General features: G+C 48.4%; 6 protein-coding genes across 6 annotated transcripts; 3 read left to right on the plus strand and 3 right to left on the minus strand.

Annotated features, from left to right (window-relative positions):
* Positions 1-405: 405 nt before the first annotated feature.
* On the plus strand, positions 406-2,703 carry PtrM4_093050 (uncharacterized protein; the record flags this gene model as incomplete). The annotated part of the gene is made up of 1 exon (XM_066107025.1): positions 406-2,703. One exon carries the CDS (start codon positions 406-408, stop codon positions 2,701-2,703), a length of 2,298 nt encoding a protein of 765 aa, XP_065962693.1.
* A 177-nt stretch (positions 2,704-2,880) lies between these two features.
* PtrM4_093060 (uncharacterized protein) lies at positions 2,881-4,128 on the plus strand (the record flags this gene model as incomplete). The annotated part of the gene is made up of 1 exon (XM_066107026.1): positions 2,881-4,128. The coding sequence occupies one exon, from the start codon at positions 2,881-2,883 to the stop codon at positions 4,126-4,128; it is 1,248 nt and encodes a 415-aa protein (XP_065962694.1).
* A 3,002-nt stretch (positions 4,129-7,130) lies between these two features.
* PtrM4_093070 (FabG, Dehydrogenase with different specificities (related to short-chain alcohol dehydrogenase)) lies at positions 7,131-8,014 on the minus strand (the record flags this gene model as incomplete). Its single annotated transcript, XM_001934275.2, has 3 exons — positions 7,131-7,293; positions 7,344-7,486; positions 7,535-8,014. The coding sequence occupies 3 exons, from the start codon at positions 8,012-8,014 to the stop codon at positions 7,131-7,133; spliced, it is 786 nt and encodes a 261-aa protein (XP_001934310.1).
* Positions 8,015-8,386: 372 nt separating this feature from the next.
* Positions 8,387-9,537, minus strand: PtrM4_093080 (putative MFS transporter; the record flags this gene model as incomplete). The annotated part of the gene is made up of 2 exons (XM_001934274.2): positions 8,387-9,467; positions 9,524-9,537. The coding sequence occupies 2 exons, from the start codon at positions 9,535-9,537 to the stop codon at positions 8,387-8,389; spliced, it is 1,095 nt and encodes a 364-aa protein (XP_001934309.2).
* A 786-nt stretch (positions 9,538-10,323) lies between these two features.
* Positions 10,324-13,002, minus strand: PtrM4_093090 (Dimer-Tnp-hAT multi-domain protein; the record flags this gene model as incomplete). Its single annotated transcript, XM_066107027.1, has 1 exon — positions 10,324-13,002. The coding sequence occupies one exon, from the start codon at positions 13,000-13,002 to the stop codon at positions 10,324-10,326; it is 2,679 nt and encodes an 892-aa protein (XP_065962695.1).
* Positions 13,003-15,254: 2,252 nt separating this feature from the next.
* On the plus strand, positions 15,255-15,767 carry PtrM4_093100 (uncharacterized protein; the record flags this gene model as incomplete). Its single annotated transcript, XM_066107028.1, has 1 exon — positions 15,255-15,767. The coding sequence occupies one exon, from the start codon at positions 15,255-15,257 to the stop codon at positions 15,765-15,767; it is 513 nt and encodes a 170-aa protein (XP_065962696.1).
* Between the last annotated feature and the right edge of the window lie 632 nt (positions 15,768-16,399).

Consider the following 16,399-nt stretch of genomic DNA (forward strand, 5'->3'; position numbering starts at 1 on the left):
TGCAGTCTCCTCGCTCGCCCACGCGTACGACTTCAACGCTGCTCACCGACGCCTCCGCTGCGGCCCTCACACGCTTAACCTTATTGGCCAGGCAATTATCTTTGGCAGCAATCAAGAGGCGTACAACAACAACAACGACGAGCAGCTCCAAACAGAGGAGGTGTACATCAGTGATCGGAATGGTCTGGTCTGACTTGGTCTTGGTCTGGTCTGGCGATTTTTTGAGACCGTGGTCGGACCGGTCTAGATGATCGGACCGGTCCGGCTATAAATAGGTCCACGTGACTAGATCTTAGACTAATCTAGCCAGAAAATTTAGCACAATATGAGTCATTAAGATCAAGGTAAGTCTTCTACTTACATAGAACAATCAAGTCCTTAACAACCTACTTATATACTATTGTTATGGAGCCTTCAACACCAACCTCACCGTCCCCATCGAATATTATAAGACTAGATTTAACGTCTCTTACTCCATCTCCTATCCCCACGTCATCACCCACCCCTATACTATCACCCACTCCTATTCAATATCACGAATCTCCAGATGAGTTCGTGCAGGGCGGTATCACGTACGTGAAACGTGCAATAATTGCAAGGAAGGATTTCCGTCAAGGTACATCACACATCTGGAAGTACGGACTCCAATACATTCGAGATAGCGATAAGAAAGAGGTGTATTACTGCCATGAGTGCAGGGTTGGGAAGAGCAAGCAAGAGTTGTTTGTCATCAATGGCACTTCTAGGATCCGGAATCACCTGGAACAGAAGCACCAGATTGATCCCCAGAGTGGCATCAAGCGAAAGGGTTCTGTACGGAAGTCTATAATCGACCAGCAAAAGGATGGGGCTGCTTCCAGCATCTTTTTCTGGAAGGAGTCAGTAGAGAAGTTTAAAGAGCTTCTAATTCGTTGGATTGTGTACTGCCATATCGCCTTCTTTCAATTAGAGAACCAGTACTTTCGTGAACTACTCCTCTTTTTAAATCCGGCACTACTCAACCACCTCCCGAAGGCTGCGAAGACTATCCGAAGCTGGGTAATGAATGCATTCATATCGAAGAAGCAACAGCTTAGGGAGGACCTACACCATTCACGGAGTAGGATCTCTATCTCCTTTGATCTCTGGACTTCACCAAACCCTTACGCTATCCTAGGCGTCGTCGCTATGTGGATTGATACTACCGGCATGCGACGTGTTACCGCTTTAGGTATGCGACGTATATACGGCGAACATACTGGAGAGAATCTTGGATCGGTGGTCCTTGAATTGCTGGAAGAATACGACATTAGCGGAGATCAGATTGGATACTTTATGCTGGATAATGCCTCGGCAAATGATACCGCTGTTGAGTTTATACTCAAGGATCTCTGCCCATGGATGAAGTCAAAACAACGTCGTCATCGCCGGCTGCGTTGCTTGGGCCATGTCATCAACCTCTGTTGCCAGGCGTTCCTTATGGGGCGAAACTGTGAGAAGTATCTTGCGAAGCTGGAGAAGCATCATCAACGTGGCGACTATACGAAGGTGGAAGAGCTCTGGAAGAAGTTCGGATGTTTGGGTCGTCTTCACAACCTGGTGCGATACATCAGGCTTACTCCACAACGGCGTGAGGAGTTTGCTACAATTATTATCGGCGGAGATCTTTCGCAATTCGACGGGCTTGAGCTTATCCAGAACAACTCGACCCGCTGGAACTCATGGTTTTATTCGATTACACGTGCATTAAATGTTCGAGAACGTTTAGAGCTCTTCTCGGCTCGTCATGTACCTGGAAAGGGCTCCGTAGGGATCGCGAACTTTAAGCTTGATGGACAGCACTGGTTTGAGCTTGAAAAGATTGAACTCGCTCTCAAAGACTTCTATGCTGCAACTTTGCTTTCTGAAGGTAAGAAGACGTCACTTGCGGACTGGTTTTCAACTTTGGACTGCCTTCTCCGGGAGATAAGCGAGACGAAGGATCACTACCACGACATCCACACTGAGGACGATAACAACTTTACATGGAAGTACCTTCAAGGCTGCGCTGATGCTGCTTGGTTAAAGTGCGTTGAGTACTATAACAATCAGCAGCTGAATTGGCAAAATCGATTCCCTGAAGATACTGACCTTCCACCGGCATATTATGCGGCTCAAATCCTTGATCCATATCGCAAGTGGGGATGGTTCAGGCAAGAGTGGGTTCTTCATGGCGACGAAGAGAAGAAGAGGTGGTTTGAAAACGCACAATTAGCGGTGAAGCATCTCTGGGAGACAGAGTATAAGGGAAGGTACCCTGTCGAGATGCTGCCACCACCAGCCAGGAAGGAGAGAGATCCTGACCCAGCATTTGATCGCCAGCGGGAACATAAGCGCATTCGAATAGACGCTCCAGTTTCTACAACTGATTTGTATGAACAATACATCTCTACTGACCGGCTTCATAACGAAGAGGCAGGTTGCAATGAGGCTATTGCGTACTGGCTATCTCGCTACGACTCCCAACGAGATCTCGCTCGCTTCGCTCTAGACATGTTTGCGATCTCGCCTCTGTCGGATGAATGCGAACGTCTTTTTAGTAGCGCGAAGCTTACTATCGTCGATCGCCGTGGTAGGCTGAAGGCAGATATTATAGAAGCGTGCGAGTGTCTCCGGGCCTGGTATGGAAAGCCCCAAGCTGAGGGGAACAGCGATATCGAGGATAGTGAGAACGAAGACGACTAGATTGACAGTCAGTAGTAAAACACATTTCCTCGGCTTCCTTCTTTGCTTCAGCCTCATTCTTGGCGGTCTTGTTGGTCGGACCGGTCTGGTCGGACCGGTCCTTATGTAAGCACCTGGTCTGGTCTGGTCTGTACCCTCAGACCAGACCAGACCAGACCATTCCGATCACTGGTGTACATGCAGGAGTGGCGTCAAGAAGGGCCCTTAGGTGTACTTATCGACGTTATCAACCATATAAAAACGCCTCAACAACACGAAATTTTCCGAAGCTTCCAAACCGCCGCCAACGCCGAGTTGCCAGCTAGAGAGCGCCTCCACGTACTTGAGCCTGTGAAGCCTGTTGTTACACGCTGGAACTCTTACTACGCTGCCTTCAAACGCGCAACTCAACTCCAGGCAGCATACAACTCTTACGCTGAGCACTACATTAACGCACTCTCCCTTGAAGATCGCCGCGCTTGTCAACGTGGCAATAAACTCCCTGAAGCACCTAGTTGGATGAGATCAACAGGACTTACAGCTGCTGATTGGGCGGTGATAACAGAGTATCAGGACTGCCTAGAGCCGCTTAAGCTTGCTACGGAGAAGCTTGAGGGTCGCGGAAAGGCAGGCAAATACGGCGCTATATATGAGACTATTCCTGTATTTGAATACGTACTTGGCGCGCTCGAAGCCCGTACGCGCTCGTACGAGCAAGTTGACTTCAACCCACCTGATGCGCCTGAAGATCACCTCTTTGTTAACCTCCGCGCCGCCTGGAGTAAGGCCAACGATTACTACAACAAGCTCGATCGATCGCCAGCATACTACGCTGCTACCTGCCTCCATCCATACTACAAATACTACTGCGAGAACAGCTGGGTGGATAAGCCAGAATGGCTAACATCAGCCAACGCTGGCTTCCTGCAGCTCTGGCAGTCGTATAAGCCTCAACGTACACGTCCTCTATCTCAAACAACTGCAAAACCAAGGCATAGAGGAATAGATGATGTGATTGGCGCCCTCGTACGGCGCAACAAGGCTCAGGTAGAGGCTGCCCACGACGATGAGTACGAGCGCTGGAGAACTCAAGAGCCAGAGTGGACAAGCGAACAGTATCTTAGCGATGGCCACCCAGTCAAGTACTGGATTCAATTACGCTCAAAATACCCGTGTTTAAGCCAGTTTGCGATTGATATACTCACGATACCAGCATCTAGTTGCGACTGCGAGAGGCTCTTTAGCGAGCTTGGCGATTTACTTGAGCCGCGCCGGCGAGCTCTTGGCAGCGAGTTACTTGCTGCCCTTCAGCTTGTACGTTCGTGGAGACGAGCTGGCTTTGACGGCTTGTACAACAACGGTGATGATGAAGATAAGTGGAGTGACGTCAAAGATGAGGAGATTGTACAACAGTACGATATAGAAGGCTGGAGTACAACACCATAACCCCCTGTATACTACTTCTTAGCATCAATCAGCCAATCAACCAATCAATCGCAATCAATCTGCTCAAAAACCCTAACAATCAATCCGCAATCAATCAGCAGCGTCGCCGCAAGCTAATCAAACCAATCGACAACCTTAAGATTGATTGATTTGATTGTTGCGGAGTCTGCACATTTTTAAGAAACCTAGCTGACTTTCCTAAGTGTATCGCCAACAGTCCTGATGGTATAGCTATGCCCAACTGGGAGAAAAACTGTATTCAGCAATCCATAAACGGCTGGTACGACGTTGATCCCTCTACCCAACAACTATCAATCACTCAAGAGCCCTACCACGCCGACTATGTTATTGGACACGGAACGGCCTGGACTGGTTGATAGAATAGATGGAGTTCTTGTCACGGGTACTATCCCTTTTCTGTCTACGGGATTCACAAGCGCTGGAGACTTCAGAGTAGACTCCGCAACAATCAATTCAATCCGGTCACTCTCCTAGACCCACTTACCTATCTAGGTAGGGCTTAAACTCCTATAGGTAACTACTAGGCTTAAAGCGGTAATCAATCAATCCAATCTGAACCTTCTAGGACCCACTTAATTGATTGTTGCGGACTGTGGTAAATATCACCAAGAAATTCGTGTTAATCAGGGCTAATGATACACAGTGCAATTATTATACGGATCCTACTTACCGTTGTATCGATCCGTTTGGAGCTCCACGAAAAACGGTTCCTGGTGGAGCAAGTTACGAATACGTTCTCGGAAATGATTGTAGAAATGGAGATCTAGATCCACCAGATAATGAACTCTCAGGCTGGAGGATGTGTGTTAAGGATGGGTCGAGCTGGTAGGATATTGTGTCCGGACAGATGTTGGGCTGCCGCGCCAATTGGGCTACCATTTTCACGACGCTGGGATGGAAAGTACAGTATATGAACGTACTGTCGTGAAGGAACCTCTATTCCTTGGTATACGGTGGACTTATATGGAAGAATAGGCTGGCAGTAGAAAATGTATTGTTGTATGGTTTTCAAGAAACAATTTGCCCCATGCTAACTGCATCAACAGATCCCAGCCACAGCTTGGAAGTGAGGGACACAATCGCGCTTTAAAAAGATATCTGTATTTGCTTGCAGCAAGCTTATGTGGTGGATGAGGGTATACAATAGACAGATCGCGACCTGACGAACCCTCTGATCGTTTTCCAACCAAAGTTCGTTGGTCTAGGTAGGACGGCCAGATTGCTCCGAGATCAGCTTTGCCCTCAACTAATTGGTTGATCCTCATCGAGCTCGTTCCCGAGTACTTCCCGCAGCAGATCCTCGAACATTTTGCGATGTACAGACTCAAGTCGTTTCCAGTCTTCCGCGGAAACCCAGCCGTCAGATGCAGTATTAAGCAAACTCTATGTTTCAGCTGATGAGTAGTTTTGAAAAGCTGATAACTCGCTTGCCAACTATGTTATCCTTTGTGATGAATCGCAATTTCGTCAATTATGTAGAGGAAACGGACACCGCCCTGTGAGCCCTAGTTTTCTCCACAGTCGCAAAGTCTGTATTAGAACCTCGCACGAGGCAACGGCACCATTCTCTCAAGTGCGATACCGGTGGCTGAACGGCCGAAAGGAAGTCTCGTCTAACTCTTTCGCTGCAGAGAGCTTTGGAGAAAATAATTGAAGGCAAACACTGTATGCTTTGGCACAAGCCCTGCTCTTAGGATCTACTTTCGCCTCGTCCCAAGGATCAGAGCTAGGTTGCGCGAAGGCGGGTATCGGATCCCGCATACCAGAACGCAGGCGCAATGCTAGTCAATTGCCAATCTACAATGGCTATTACAATGGTAGGATCTTCTTCTGACATAGAAATGTTCTTCGAATGTAGATTAGGGTGAAACATTGCAGGAATAGCGACATTATGGATCAAAGAGTTCTTGGCCATTTCATTAACAATGCGCGGCCATGATGGAGCAGATTGTTGTATGTGTCGATGAATCCCTGATAACGTGGGACAATATGACACAGATGCGGGTGGTGGGATTCTGGAGATTCTGGTGTCGATGAGTCCGTCACAGTTTCGGCTATGTCCAGCCCTACGAATTATGCTCCATGTTCTTGTCAGGCCTACGCAATGCGAGGTGTACAATATATACTATTCTACCACGATGATCAGGAGTTCACTGATCATACGTACCTTTTTGGTTGCATAGCGTGGTGGGCGTAGACCTATGTTCTGACAGTTCTTCTCATCAGAAGTAAATATAGAGCACAGTCCGCAACAATCAATTAAGTGGGTCCTAGAAGGTTCAGATTGGATTGATTGATTACCGCTTTAAGCCTAGTAGTTACCTATAGGAGTTTAAGCCCTACCTAGATAGGTAAGTGGGTCTAGGAGAGTGACCGGATTGAATTGATTGTTGCGGAGTCTAATATAGAGTAACTTACAGAGCCCTCAGCGTGCGAATGTTCGATACCAGGTGAGATGCCCTGCTTGCGATGATGCGACACATGGACCCCATCGGTAGAGCCGACCTCGATAAGACTTGCGTTGACCAAAAACTTCTAGGTTGTTTGCCTGCCACCGGTGCCCGACGCAGTGATGCTTCAAGGTTCGATGGGTGAGCACGCTTCAATAAGAATAGCACCAGATTGTTTGTATGCAGAGGTGATGCCGATAGCATATTCACCTTTCTCTGACACAGCCTTGCACCACTTAAACGAGTAAGACTGCTCTGTTCTCGTTGTTACAATTGGTTGCTGCTGAGCCGGAAACGTCAAGAGCTGCATGGAGAGTACCCGACTACAATTGCATCTACTTCAGCCTCGCAATTAATGCCTAGCAACTGCTTCTTGTCGAAGCGGAAGTACGCAACAGTCTGCGTCCCGACCCGCATCATGTCAGCACGGAAGGTCACCCCAAAGCGCAAGAGAAATGACACCAGGATCAAATACCTCGCATGCTCAATTTGACATCAGGATCGCTCAAAGATTCAGTGAAATACTTCTCGCTATATTGTAGACCATGCATTGTCAATTGGTATCATAGCACCGTTGATCATCTTGGACTCGTCCGAAGAGAGGAACGCAATACCTCGCGCAACGTCGTCGACCCCAATATATGGTACCGGCGTGCCTTCGCTGTCTTTTGAGACATGCAACTGTACAATGGGACTGCTAGGGTGAGCTAAGGTCGCGAATAAATGTTATCGTGAAACACATACAAAAACGAGTTGAAGCCAGCGGAATCGAAGTTTTCCATCTGTGCCGAAGATGCAATGTTTGTCGCAACACTTCCAGGTAACACACCATTGCAGCGAATGCCCTCCTGATGAAACCTCCATGCTACGTTCTTCGTTGCACCAACCTAGAAGCGAGTGAGTAGAAGCTAGCAGTTGAATCTGTCGATACTCACAAGCCCATGCTTACTTGCTGTATATGCTATTCCCGCACTTGCGCCTGTCAACCCTGCCTTGCTGGCCACATTGACAATGACGCCAGCCTTTTGCTGCTTCATAGCCGGTAGAACTGCCTTCATTAAACGGATAGGCACCGTGAGGTTGATCGCCATGACTCTCTCCAACTCTTCATCTTGAATGGTATCCGCGCTGCTCCACCCATCGGTCACGCCCGCGCAATTGACCAACACGTCAATACGACCATGCTTGCCGACGCACTTAGCTACAGCATGCTCGACAGCTTGAGGTTCAGTCAAGTTGGTTTGGTAAAAATGAAAGGTGGAGAAGTCTTCGACAAGTTTTTGTGGCTGCGCGCCCATGTCAATGCCGAAGACCGAAGCGCCCCGTTCGAGAAAGAGACGGGTTGTTGCCAGCCCAATGCCAGAGCTGCAACCCGTAATTATGGCGACCTTACCTTGTATGGAAGATATGGACATTTTGGGCGGGCTGTCTGAAGATATTCGTGATGCCTCAAGCTGTGGATGAGTCGTGCATGCATGATGCAGATGCGCGGGAAAAGCTAGGATGACGTCATCTGTTAGCGCGGCAGGGCCCACCTCCGGCGTAACCCCAAGAACGTCTCCGATTGAGGCTTTACGTATGGCTATCTACATTCTCACGACAAGAACTGTTGAGCAAGACGATGAGCAGTTCACCCAATAGCGTGGTGCGTTAAAAAAGCCGATGTACATCTCATTTGTCGACATTTTAACACACCAATTCCGCTACACGCTCTATTCTCACTCATCGCGTTACAAGCGATATGCCCCCTCATGGCCGTCTGGTATGATTTGAGATGATCGAGAAGCTTAGATCATCGCCTCCATACGGTGAACATCGCTATTCTTAGTCCACTTCCTGATCCTCTTGCCCAAACCAAAGTACAATGGAATACCAAAGAACGCCGGCCCTATCGTGCAGGCAAAGATGACCATAGCAGGAGTAATCCAGCCGTTCTTACTCTCGTGGGCCAAGTCAAACACCCAGTAACTGTACGAGAAAGCAATGGTATTCTTGCACACAGTCGCGACGACCATGATCTCGCCGGAGATGGGCTTGTAGCAGTCGATCGCGTAGGCGATACAAATCGTCGGCACTGTAGTCACGCTCAGTCCACTAAGCCCATAACCCCAGACTACAATATTGCCCCACGCCCATTGTTGTTGGTAGGCAACACTGCCGAGAACGACAGAAAGTATTGTGATGATCATGTAGATCCATAATGCAGGCAGTCGCATCTCCGCTTCACGAATACCTCCATTCTTGCGAGCTGCGCGTGCGGCGACCCAGTCAGAGTAGGGTCCAGCAGTGGCCAAGCCGATAATAGCACCCACTGCGAAGGCGAAGTTGGTATAGCCTACCTGATCTGGCTTGAAGAAATAAGGCGGGGCTGCCAGGACGGGTGACTCAGTGATGTTGAAGAACAACAGCATATCAGCTGGTCCGGCAAGCATCAACCCAGTCCATAAGATGATCGGGTTGAAGAAGATCTTGATTGGAGTCCATGTATCACGCACCACGAAGGCCTTCCACTTGGGATCTGGTCTCTCAAAAGGGTTGAATTGCGCGCGGGATGGGCGACCGTTACTGGGGGTAGGTGTCTCTAGCGAGCTCATCTCAGAATCCCGCGCTGCTGTATGTGTGGTGTGTTTTTCCAGCTGACTCTGTTCGTTGGTGTTGACAATCTCGCTGCCGTCCAGAGTTGTAGTGGTGTTCTGCACTACGGTAGCGCCACGATGAAACTTGGTCTCTGGGAATGTGAGCGCGATCAAGAGGATGGAGAAGGCTGAAAGGGCAGTCTCAAGCCAGAAGAATGACTGCCATCCATGCAGAGCTGCGATGGAACCGGCCATGATGGGCCCCAGGAATGCGCCCATGAAGTATCCCGTGCTATATAGACGTATCAGCCAACTTCCCTTGGGCAGTTTGCAATGGAGAAGACTTACAAGTAAACACCCATCCAAAGCCCTCACTTGTGCAAGAAGAACACATCGGCAATCATTTGTACCGGTATACTCTCACTCGTTGCGCATACTAAGCCATTCACTGCTCTGGCTGCCAATAAGCTCTTTTGGCTAGTTGCCAAGGCTTGCCAGATGCAAGTCAGCGTGATTAGTACTGAGAATACCAGGCTGATAGCGCGGTGCCCAAAGATGTTGGACATCGGTACGATGATGAAGTTTGCGAAGCCAAGGGTGATGACAATGATACCAGTCAGTAGAGCAAGCTGGCTGTCATTGAGATGATATTGTTGCCATTCAGGACTACCCTTCTTGGAATCGGCCCGATGCTTCTTGGCCGAATGTTCTACAACCTTCACTTTCACTCCTTTGCCGTTATGTGCTTACGTATATCTTATGTATATAACCTTGTGTATCTACTCCGTAGGACAATCAACGCAGTTCTCATATGCAGTTGTTGACGTCTTGTCTACTGCGATAGTTATGAGCCCGGATACGTGCTGCTGCACCATTCTTCAATAACTGCTGTTCACTTGTCTTTCCTCAAGCGTATTCTATTGTTTGTTTAATTGTCGAATACCTTGTTGAACGTCTTTTGCTGCCACCGTATTGCTTGCAGAGAAGTCAACAAACAAAACAACCAACATTTGAGGCGTAGATGTTGATTGACTGGCTCATTTCTTAGGGCTACAGTTTGTTTGTTTGAGTTGATGAGACTGAAGAGCCAATTTTTGGTTGGTTGATTGATTGAATATTGATAGACTTAAGGTTCTGAAGGGACGTTTCTATGACAATTCTGCAGGCGGCTCTTCCCACGTTCCTATCGCAAACTCTTCCGTGAGCTCCTCATCAGTATGCTTTGCTGCTGTTGTCGTGCTTGGTGTTGTAAAACCTGCACGAGTCCACCGTTGCAAGCACACCAAAGCAGCCAGTAACTGCGCGCCAATTTTCCGCCTTTGTGGCTCAATTATATCGCCAGTTCCCGCAAAAACGCGCTCACAATCAGAGCTGGAGGTGGGTATAGTCAACACGTCGATCGCCAATCGTGAAAGATGTGGATACTTCGGCTTCAACGATAACCAGTACTGTACAGCTGTTGGACCCTCCTTGTGTTGATCAGACGTCCACATAGGCTCTTTTAACCAGCTATCGTACTCATCCTCCACCTCCAATGTATGCTCGCCGTCCTCATCTAGTATAGCGTCGATAGCGTCGTCAAAGCTGCTCATGGTAGGTTTTGGCGCAGGGGTTGGTGTTGTGGCAGCAGCGGCAGGCTTGTAGGCAGCCCAAACCCGCAGAAACTTCGCGTGCGCGGTGCTCAATTGTGTAGGTTTGTCGCGCCAGAAGCGCTTAGAGTATGTTTTATATCGTGGATGTAGTGCCGTAGCTGCGTAGTAAATGGGACTTTGGAGGATCTTAGTAAAGTAATTGCTCGCTTTTCGCCTCGCGGCTCGCAGGTTGATCGGGATGTGATCTTCGGGCGCCTCAGATGGCTCGTGGTTGACCGATTCGTATGGCCGAAGGCGTGCATCCAGCTCAGTTATCACACTCTCAAATACTGGGATGACCTCGTAGAGTGCGCCAAAACGGCCACACTTGCCGCGGCCTTGGAGGCGATCTGTAGCAAACTTGAGCGGCTGCAGTATCGCCATGTACTCAGTAATCACCGCCCAGTCAGCCGCCGTAAGGCCGTCTGACCTCATCCACCGCGGCACATCAGGCAGCTTGTTTCCTCTAATAGCTGCCTGTTCGTCAGCCTGTTCAGTCTCGCGAATGTGGTACGTGGCGTATGCGTTGATAGCTTGTTGGAGCTGAACTCCGCGCTTAAAGCAGTCGTAATAGCTGTTCCAACGTGTAACACACGGCTTAATTGGCTCGCGAGTGCCGCCGCTGGCGCCTGTGGGCATGCTGTTAACTGCCTCGCGTTGGCAATCTTCAAAAATACTCCACTGCTTCGGCGTGTTGATGTAGTTGATAATATCAAGATACACGCCAAGCGGTCCTTCTTTCCGCCACTCCTTCATGTAAAAATCCTCCATCTTTGTGTTCTCCAGGGCGTTGTTATACGCGTCAGCATCCCTCCCGAACATAATCGTTTGGCCAACAAGGTTAAGTATGTGGCAAGCGCAGCGGAGGCGGCGATCGGAGGCAGAAAAGTGGTACATCGCGGCGAGTTTGTTAACAGCGGTGTCGTTATTGTAAGCGTTATCGAGCACAAAGTAGCCGAGTTTGCTGCGATTAATGCTGAAGGATTGCAGGATTTTGGTTACAGCGTCAGCTATCGCCTCACCAGTGTGGGCACCCACCAGCTGCGGCAGCGCGATGGGTAGGTCAACTATCGCGCCCTTACTGTTGGCGTAGTGAGCAACTACAGAAAAGAAGCCACGTTTGCCGCCTTTTGTCGTCCACCCATCGAAGCTTATATGTACCTTGCTCTCGGCTTCAGCCAACGCGCGCACCACCTGAGGCCGTAGCCAACTGTACAACCTCATCACGAACGCTGACACGCTGTTATGAGACCTCCATAACGCCGCCTCTGCCTCAGGATTAGCAAGCCTGATCATCTTGCGAAAAGCCGGCGTCTCAAACTCGCGGAGTGGTCTGTTGTTGTCGACCAGCCAGAGCGCAGCTGCCTGCCGAAATTCTTGTACGTCGAAGTTTCCTATAGTCTTGTACGCCTCTAGACTAAATTTGACACCGCTTAGAGCTGCCTGACGAAGTGATTGTTGTCCATGTTTGCGGAGAGGTTTGCTTAGGATTGGACCATCTTTGCTGAGCCGATGACCAGGTTTATCAAGCTGGAGGTGCCCGTTGGCGGCAGTGGTTGACTTCGTTACTCGGTGTACACCATTAGGTAGCTTATGAATATGACAGTACTTGCACACAAAGTACAACTCATCTGGGTGGTGAGTACCCTCCTTCCAGACACGCCAGCCGTGTTGAAAAATCCAGCTTGCCTTGCCTCGTGGAGTGCTCAGCGGCGCGACAAACCCCTTTAATCGCGACCAATCGACGCCCTCAAAGTCGCGAAAATCGACGCTCACAGCGCTATCCTCCTCCACCGAAGCCTCAGTGGCAGCGCTAGAGAAAGCTAAAGGCTGTACAATAGAGTCCTCTGGCTTATCAAACATTAACTGCGACTCCCAGGCTGGCTCATCAGTGAGCCGAGAGGCTTGTGAGGCAGCCAAAATAGGCAGTGGTGATGCCCGCCGAGGGCGCTCCTCGGGTTGTTGTACAGGCTTACATGGCGGTTCAATAGCCCGTGTGGGCGGCTCGATAACTTGTGTAGGCGGCTCTGTAGGCGGATCCGGCGTACTTTCTGGCAGCTCTATCGGCTGGGTTGGCTGGCTGCCGTCACCCAACAGCGCTTTGAGCGTAGGTTTGCGCGTACGTTGTGCTCGCTTGAAGGGAGTATCAGCTTCTTCGGCAGCCTCGGGCTTGCGTTTTGCTGGTATAGAGGGCATGGATAAGGCTAAAAGTAAGCCGGAGCCGCGAGAAAGTAAGGTGTTGTTAAATGTTATAAGCCTGATGTCAGTAGCACTAGGAATAGAACATGTGTGAATCGTGTTGTGTATTGTGCTACAGGAATTGAGATCTATGTCTCTGCCAGCTAGCGTTGTGGGCGCTAAGCCTCGTACGTACTAGCCTGGAGTGAGTGAGAGATGGGATGGAACCTAGGTCATATAACTTACACGCGAGTAGGCTTAGTAAGCAAGATCCAACACTAAGAATTCGTCGTTGAGCAGCTATCCCAGAGGCCTCACCTAGGTATCCCCCTCCCTCGCTTACTATCAAACAACACCAATCCTATCAACATTTTGTTCTCAAGATTGGTTGATTGATTGACAGAAATACAGTGGCTAACTGTTGGTTAGTTGGTTGGCTCCGAATCAAACAAATCAAACAACAATATTGATGAGATATTGATTACTGACAACCTTGATTGCTTGTCGCAATGGCTGCAACCGAATCGTCTAGTCTTGTGACTAAGACTACCGTTATTCTTGAGAAACCATCTGATTGGCAAGAATAGCTGTTTCTTAGGCGGGATAAAGCTACTCTTAATAGTATATAGGAGTACTGCAATCCCGACATATCGCAACATAAGCTGAAGAAGCTTATCGAACCTGTGCGACCGACGCCTGCTACTGTAGCAGAAGGAGTAACGCTTCGCTCACAGCTTACTCATGAACAACGACTTAACTACTAGGACCTGCTAGACGCCTAGGAATACGACCAAAAGACCTATCTGCACTAGCAGAAGGCACTAAATGAATTGACATTGGAGATTGCGCAGACAACTACACGAAGCAATCTATATCTACTCGAAGGCAAATTAACGGCCTACGAACGACTAAAGGCTCTTAAGGAGCACCTTTCGCCGAACACTGCAAGACGATCACGCGAGCTTGTAGTCAAGTACAGGGACTTACAAGCAACACGGCGAGGCCAAGCGGTTAAAGGATGGCTGGACGATTGGATTAAGATCACCAACCAGATAAGAACGCTTAATCTACCGGACGTAAATAGTTCTTGGAGCTAGGAAGACTTCCTTATTGCCGTCAAACCACTCGATAACGTATAGGCAACAATGACGCTCACTGATCTCCTTACTAAGGACGAAGCAGGAACACTAGTTCTATCTCTACAAGATTACGTGTCGAAATTTCGAACATTCCACAGTCGTACAAGCCCTAGAGCAGCAGGAATAGGGACATTTTCAGCTACGTTAGGAATAGCTGATACAAACGGAGGTCATAAGCAAAGAAAGCCGAAGTGCTTTTGTGGCGAGTACTATTTGTTTATTAAGTGCAAATATTGCAACCCGAAACTACGAGAAGATAGCTAGCAAGGCGACAAGGACATCTTTGAAGCAAAAGAAAGGGCAAAGAAGCATCCAAAGCTAAAAGACTACATTCTTCGAGCAGAGAAGGGACAAGGACCTTCTAAGAAAAGACCGGAGATGACTAGCTCGAAGAACGGTACTGCATCTTCATTAACTTCGACTCCGACTCCTATTCGCTTTAACGACGATTAACTAGCCACGAGTCCTATTTAGACAAACGCCTTAATACAGACTTTCAATACTGCAACGACTAAAGTACCACACCTTATGAACCGATGGGTGTTAGATCCTGGATCGAACGCACATGTTTGCAACACTAGACAATTTGGCTGGTCCTTTGTAAGGAAAGCTAAACCTAGAGAAGTGATCTATGCTGGTGGCTAGGTTGTTCAGATCGCTGAATGGGGCACTGTTGTACTCAATGTACGAACACTATCTAGCAAGGCACCTATTAAGCTCACTCACGTTGCATTAGTAGAAGGGTTCTTTGCCAATGTTCTTGGTCTATCGCGCTGTCGACCGCTAGGAATCCATTTCGATTCAGGACGCGACTTGCTCTACCAGAACAACCCGAGCAATGTGGTCGCAATGCTGGAGTACAGCAATAGGCACTGGCTTATCGATGCTGAGGAGAATGACCGACCCGAGCTAAGTATGTTATTAACATTTGCTGCTCGGTTTCAGCCTCAAAGAACATCTCAGAAACTAAGACTAGCGATCGTTGCTACGGCCAACGAAGCGCATTAGTTGTGGGGACATGCGAGCAAGTAGGCAATTGATTATCTGCCTGAAAGCGTTACAGGTTTTGAACTTGTTGGAGACAACAAAGCGCCGAAATAGAAGGACTGTGATGTATGTATCTAGTCAAAAATGACGCAACAAATCTCTCGAAGGACCCCTGAAGATACGAATACAACGCCTTTCTATCGCGTTGGCATTGATCTGGTTCAATTACTTCCTCAAGGAGAAGCTTGTTACAATGGTGACAAGTATGCCTTTCACGCAATCTGTCATTCGATCAAGTGGCATGAAGTCACAACGATTCCAAACCGACAAAAGAGTACTCTAGTGAATGTTATTAAGGCTCTAATTGCAAAGATTCAACGACAATTCGAATACACTGTGGTTGTATTTCGAATCGACAGCGAGCCTGGTTACCGCGAGCTATTGTACGATGTCTGCAAAGAGCTTAGTATCAAAATTAAAGCGCGAGCGGCTGATACTCCTGCGCAAAATCCAAATGCTGAAAGAGCTGGAAGAGTCATAGTTGAACGTGGAAGAGCATTGAGGATCTTATCAGGACTTCCAAAGGAATTAGCAAACGAGCTTATTATCACTACCGCTATGTTGCTTAACGTCACGCTAACAGAGAGCCTCGATTAGGAGACGCCTTACTAAAGAGTGTTTGGTAGAAAACCATCAGTAGCGCATATGGCTCCAATTAGATGTCGTGCTTACGTGCTCGACAGAAAGGTCAAGCGTGGAGACAAGTTTGAATCTCGAACGATGATTGGATATTTGGTTAGTTACGATTCGACAAATATCTTCCGTATCTAGATACCATCTAAGGGACGTGTTATACGAACACGCGATGTGGTCTTTGCACGACAGCACCTCATGAAGAACGACGATAAGCCTGAGAAGCTCTCAGAAGAAGCTGAGCGATTAATTAAGATCTTAGATATACCCACACCTTAAGCGCTTATAGTGTGAGGGACGTCAATAGTTGAGATGACCGTATCTGTATTAAGTACTAAGTGAGATATTGCGTGCAGGTTCGAAGACCTGCGCGGGTCGAACTTTGGTGTTCGGCTGTGGCCTTCGCTTAAGGCGCACGGGCCACCTCGCTTACTAGAGGTCGCGGGTTTGATCCATGACATATAGACATTGAGGACCTTCTGTCTCTATTACAGAAACAGACTTATGAGGAAAACAACTCTTTAACCTAGAATGACCGAAACGATGCTGAAACAGCAACTGAGAAAGATATTTAGTTTAAACTAGGGAATCTAGAC

The sequence above is a fragment of the Pyrenophora tritici-repentis genome, chromosome 4, assembly GCF_003171515.1.
Source record: "Pyrenophora tritici-repentis strain M4 chromosome 4, whole genome shotgun sequence".
Lineage (NCBI taxonomy): Eukaryota > Fungi > Ascomycota > Dothideomycetes > Pleosporales > Pleosporaceae > Pyrenophora > Pyrenophora tritici-repentis.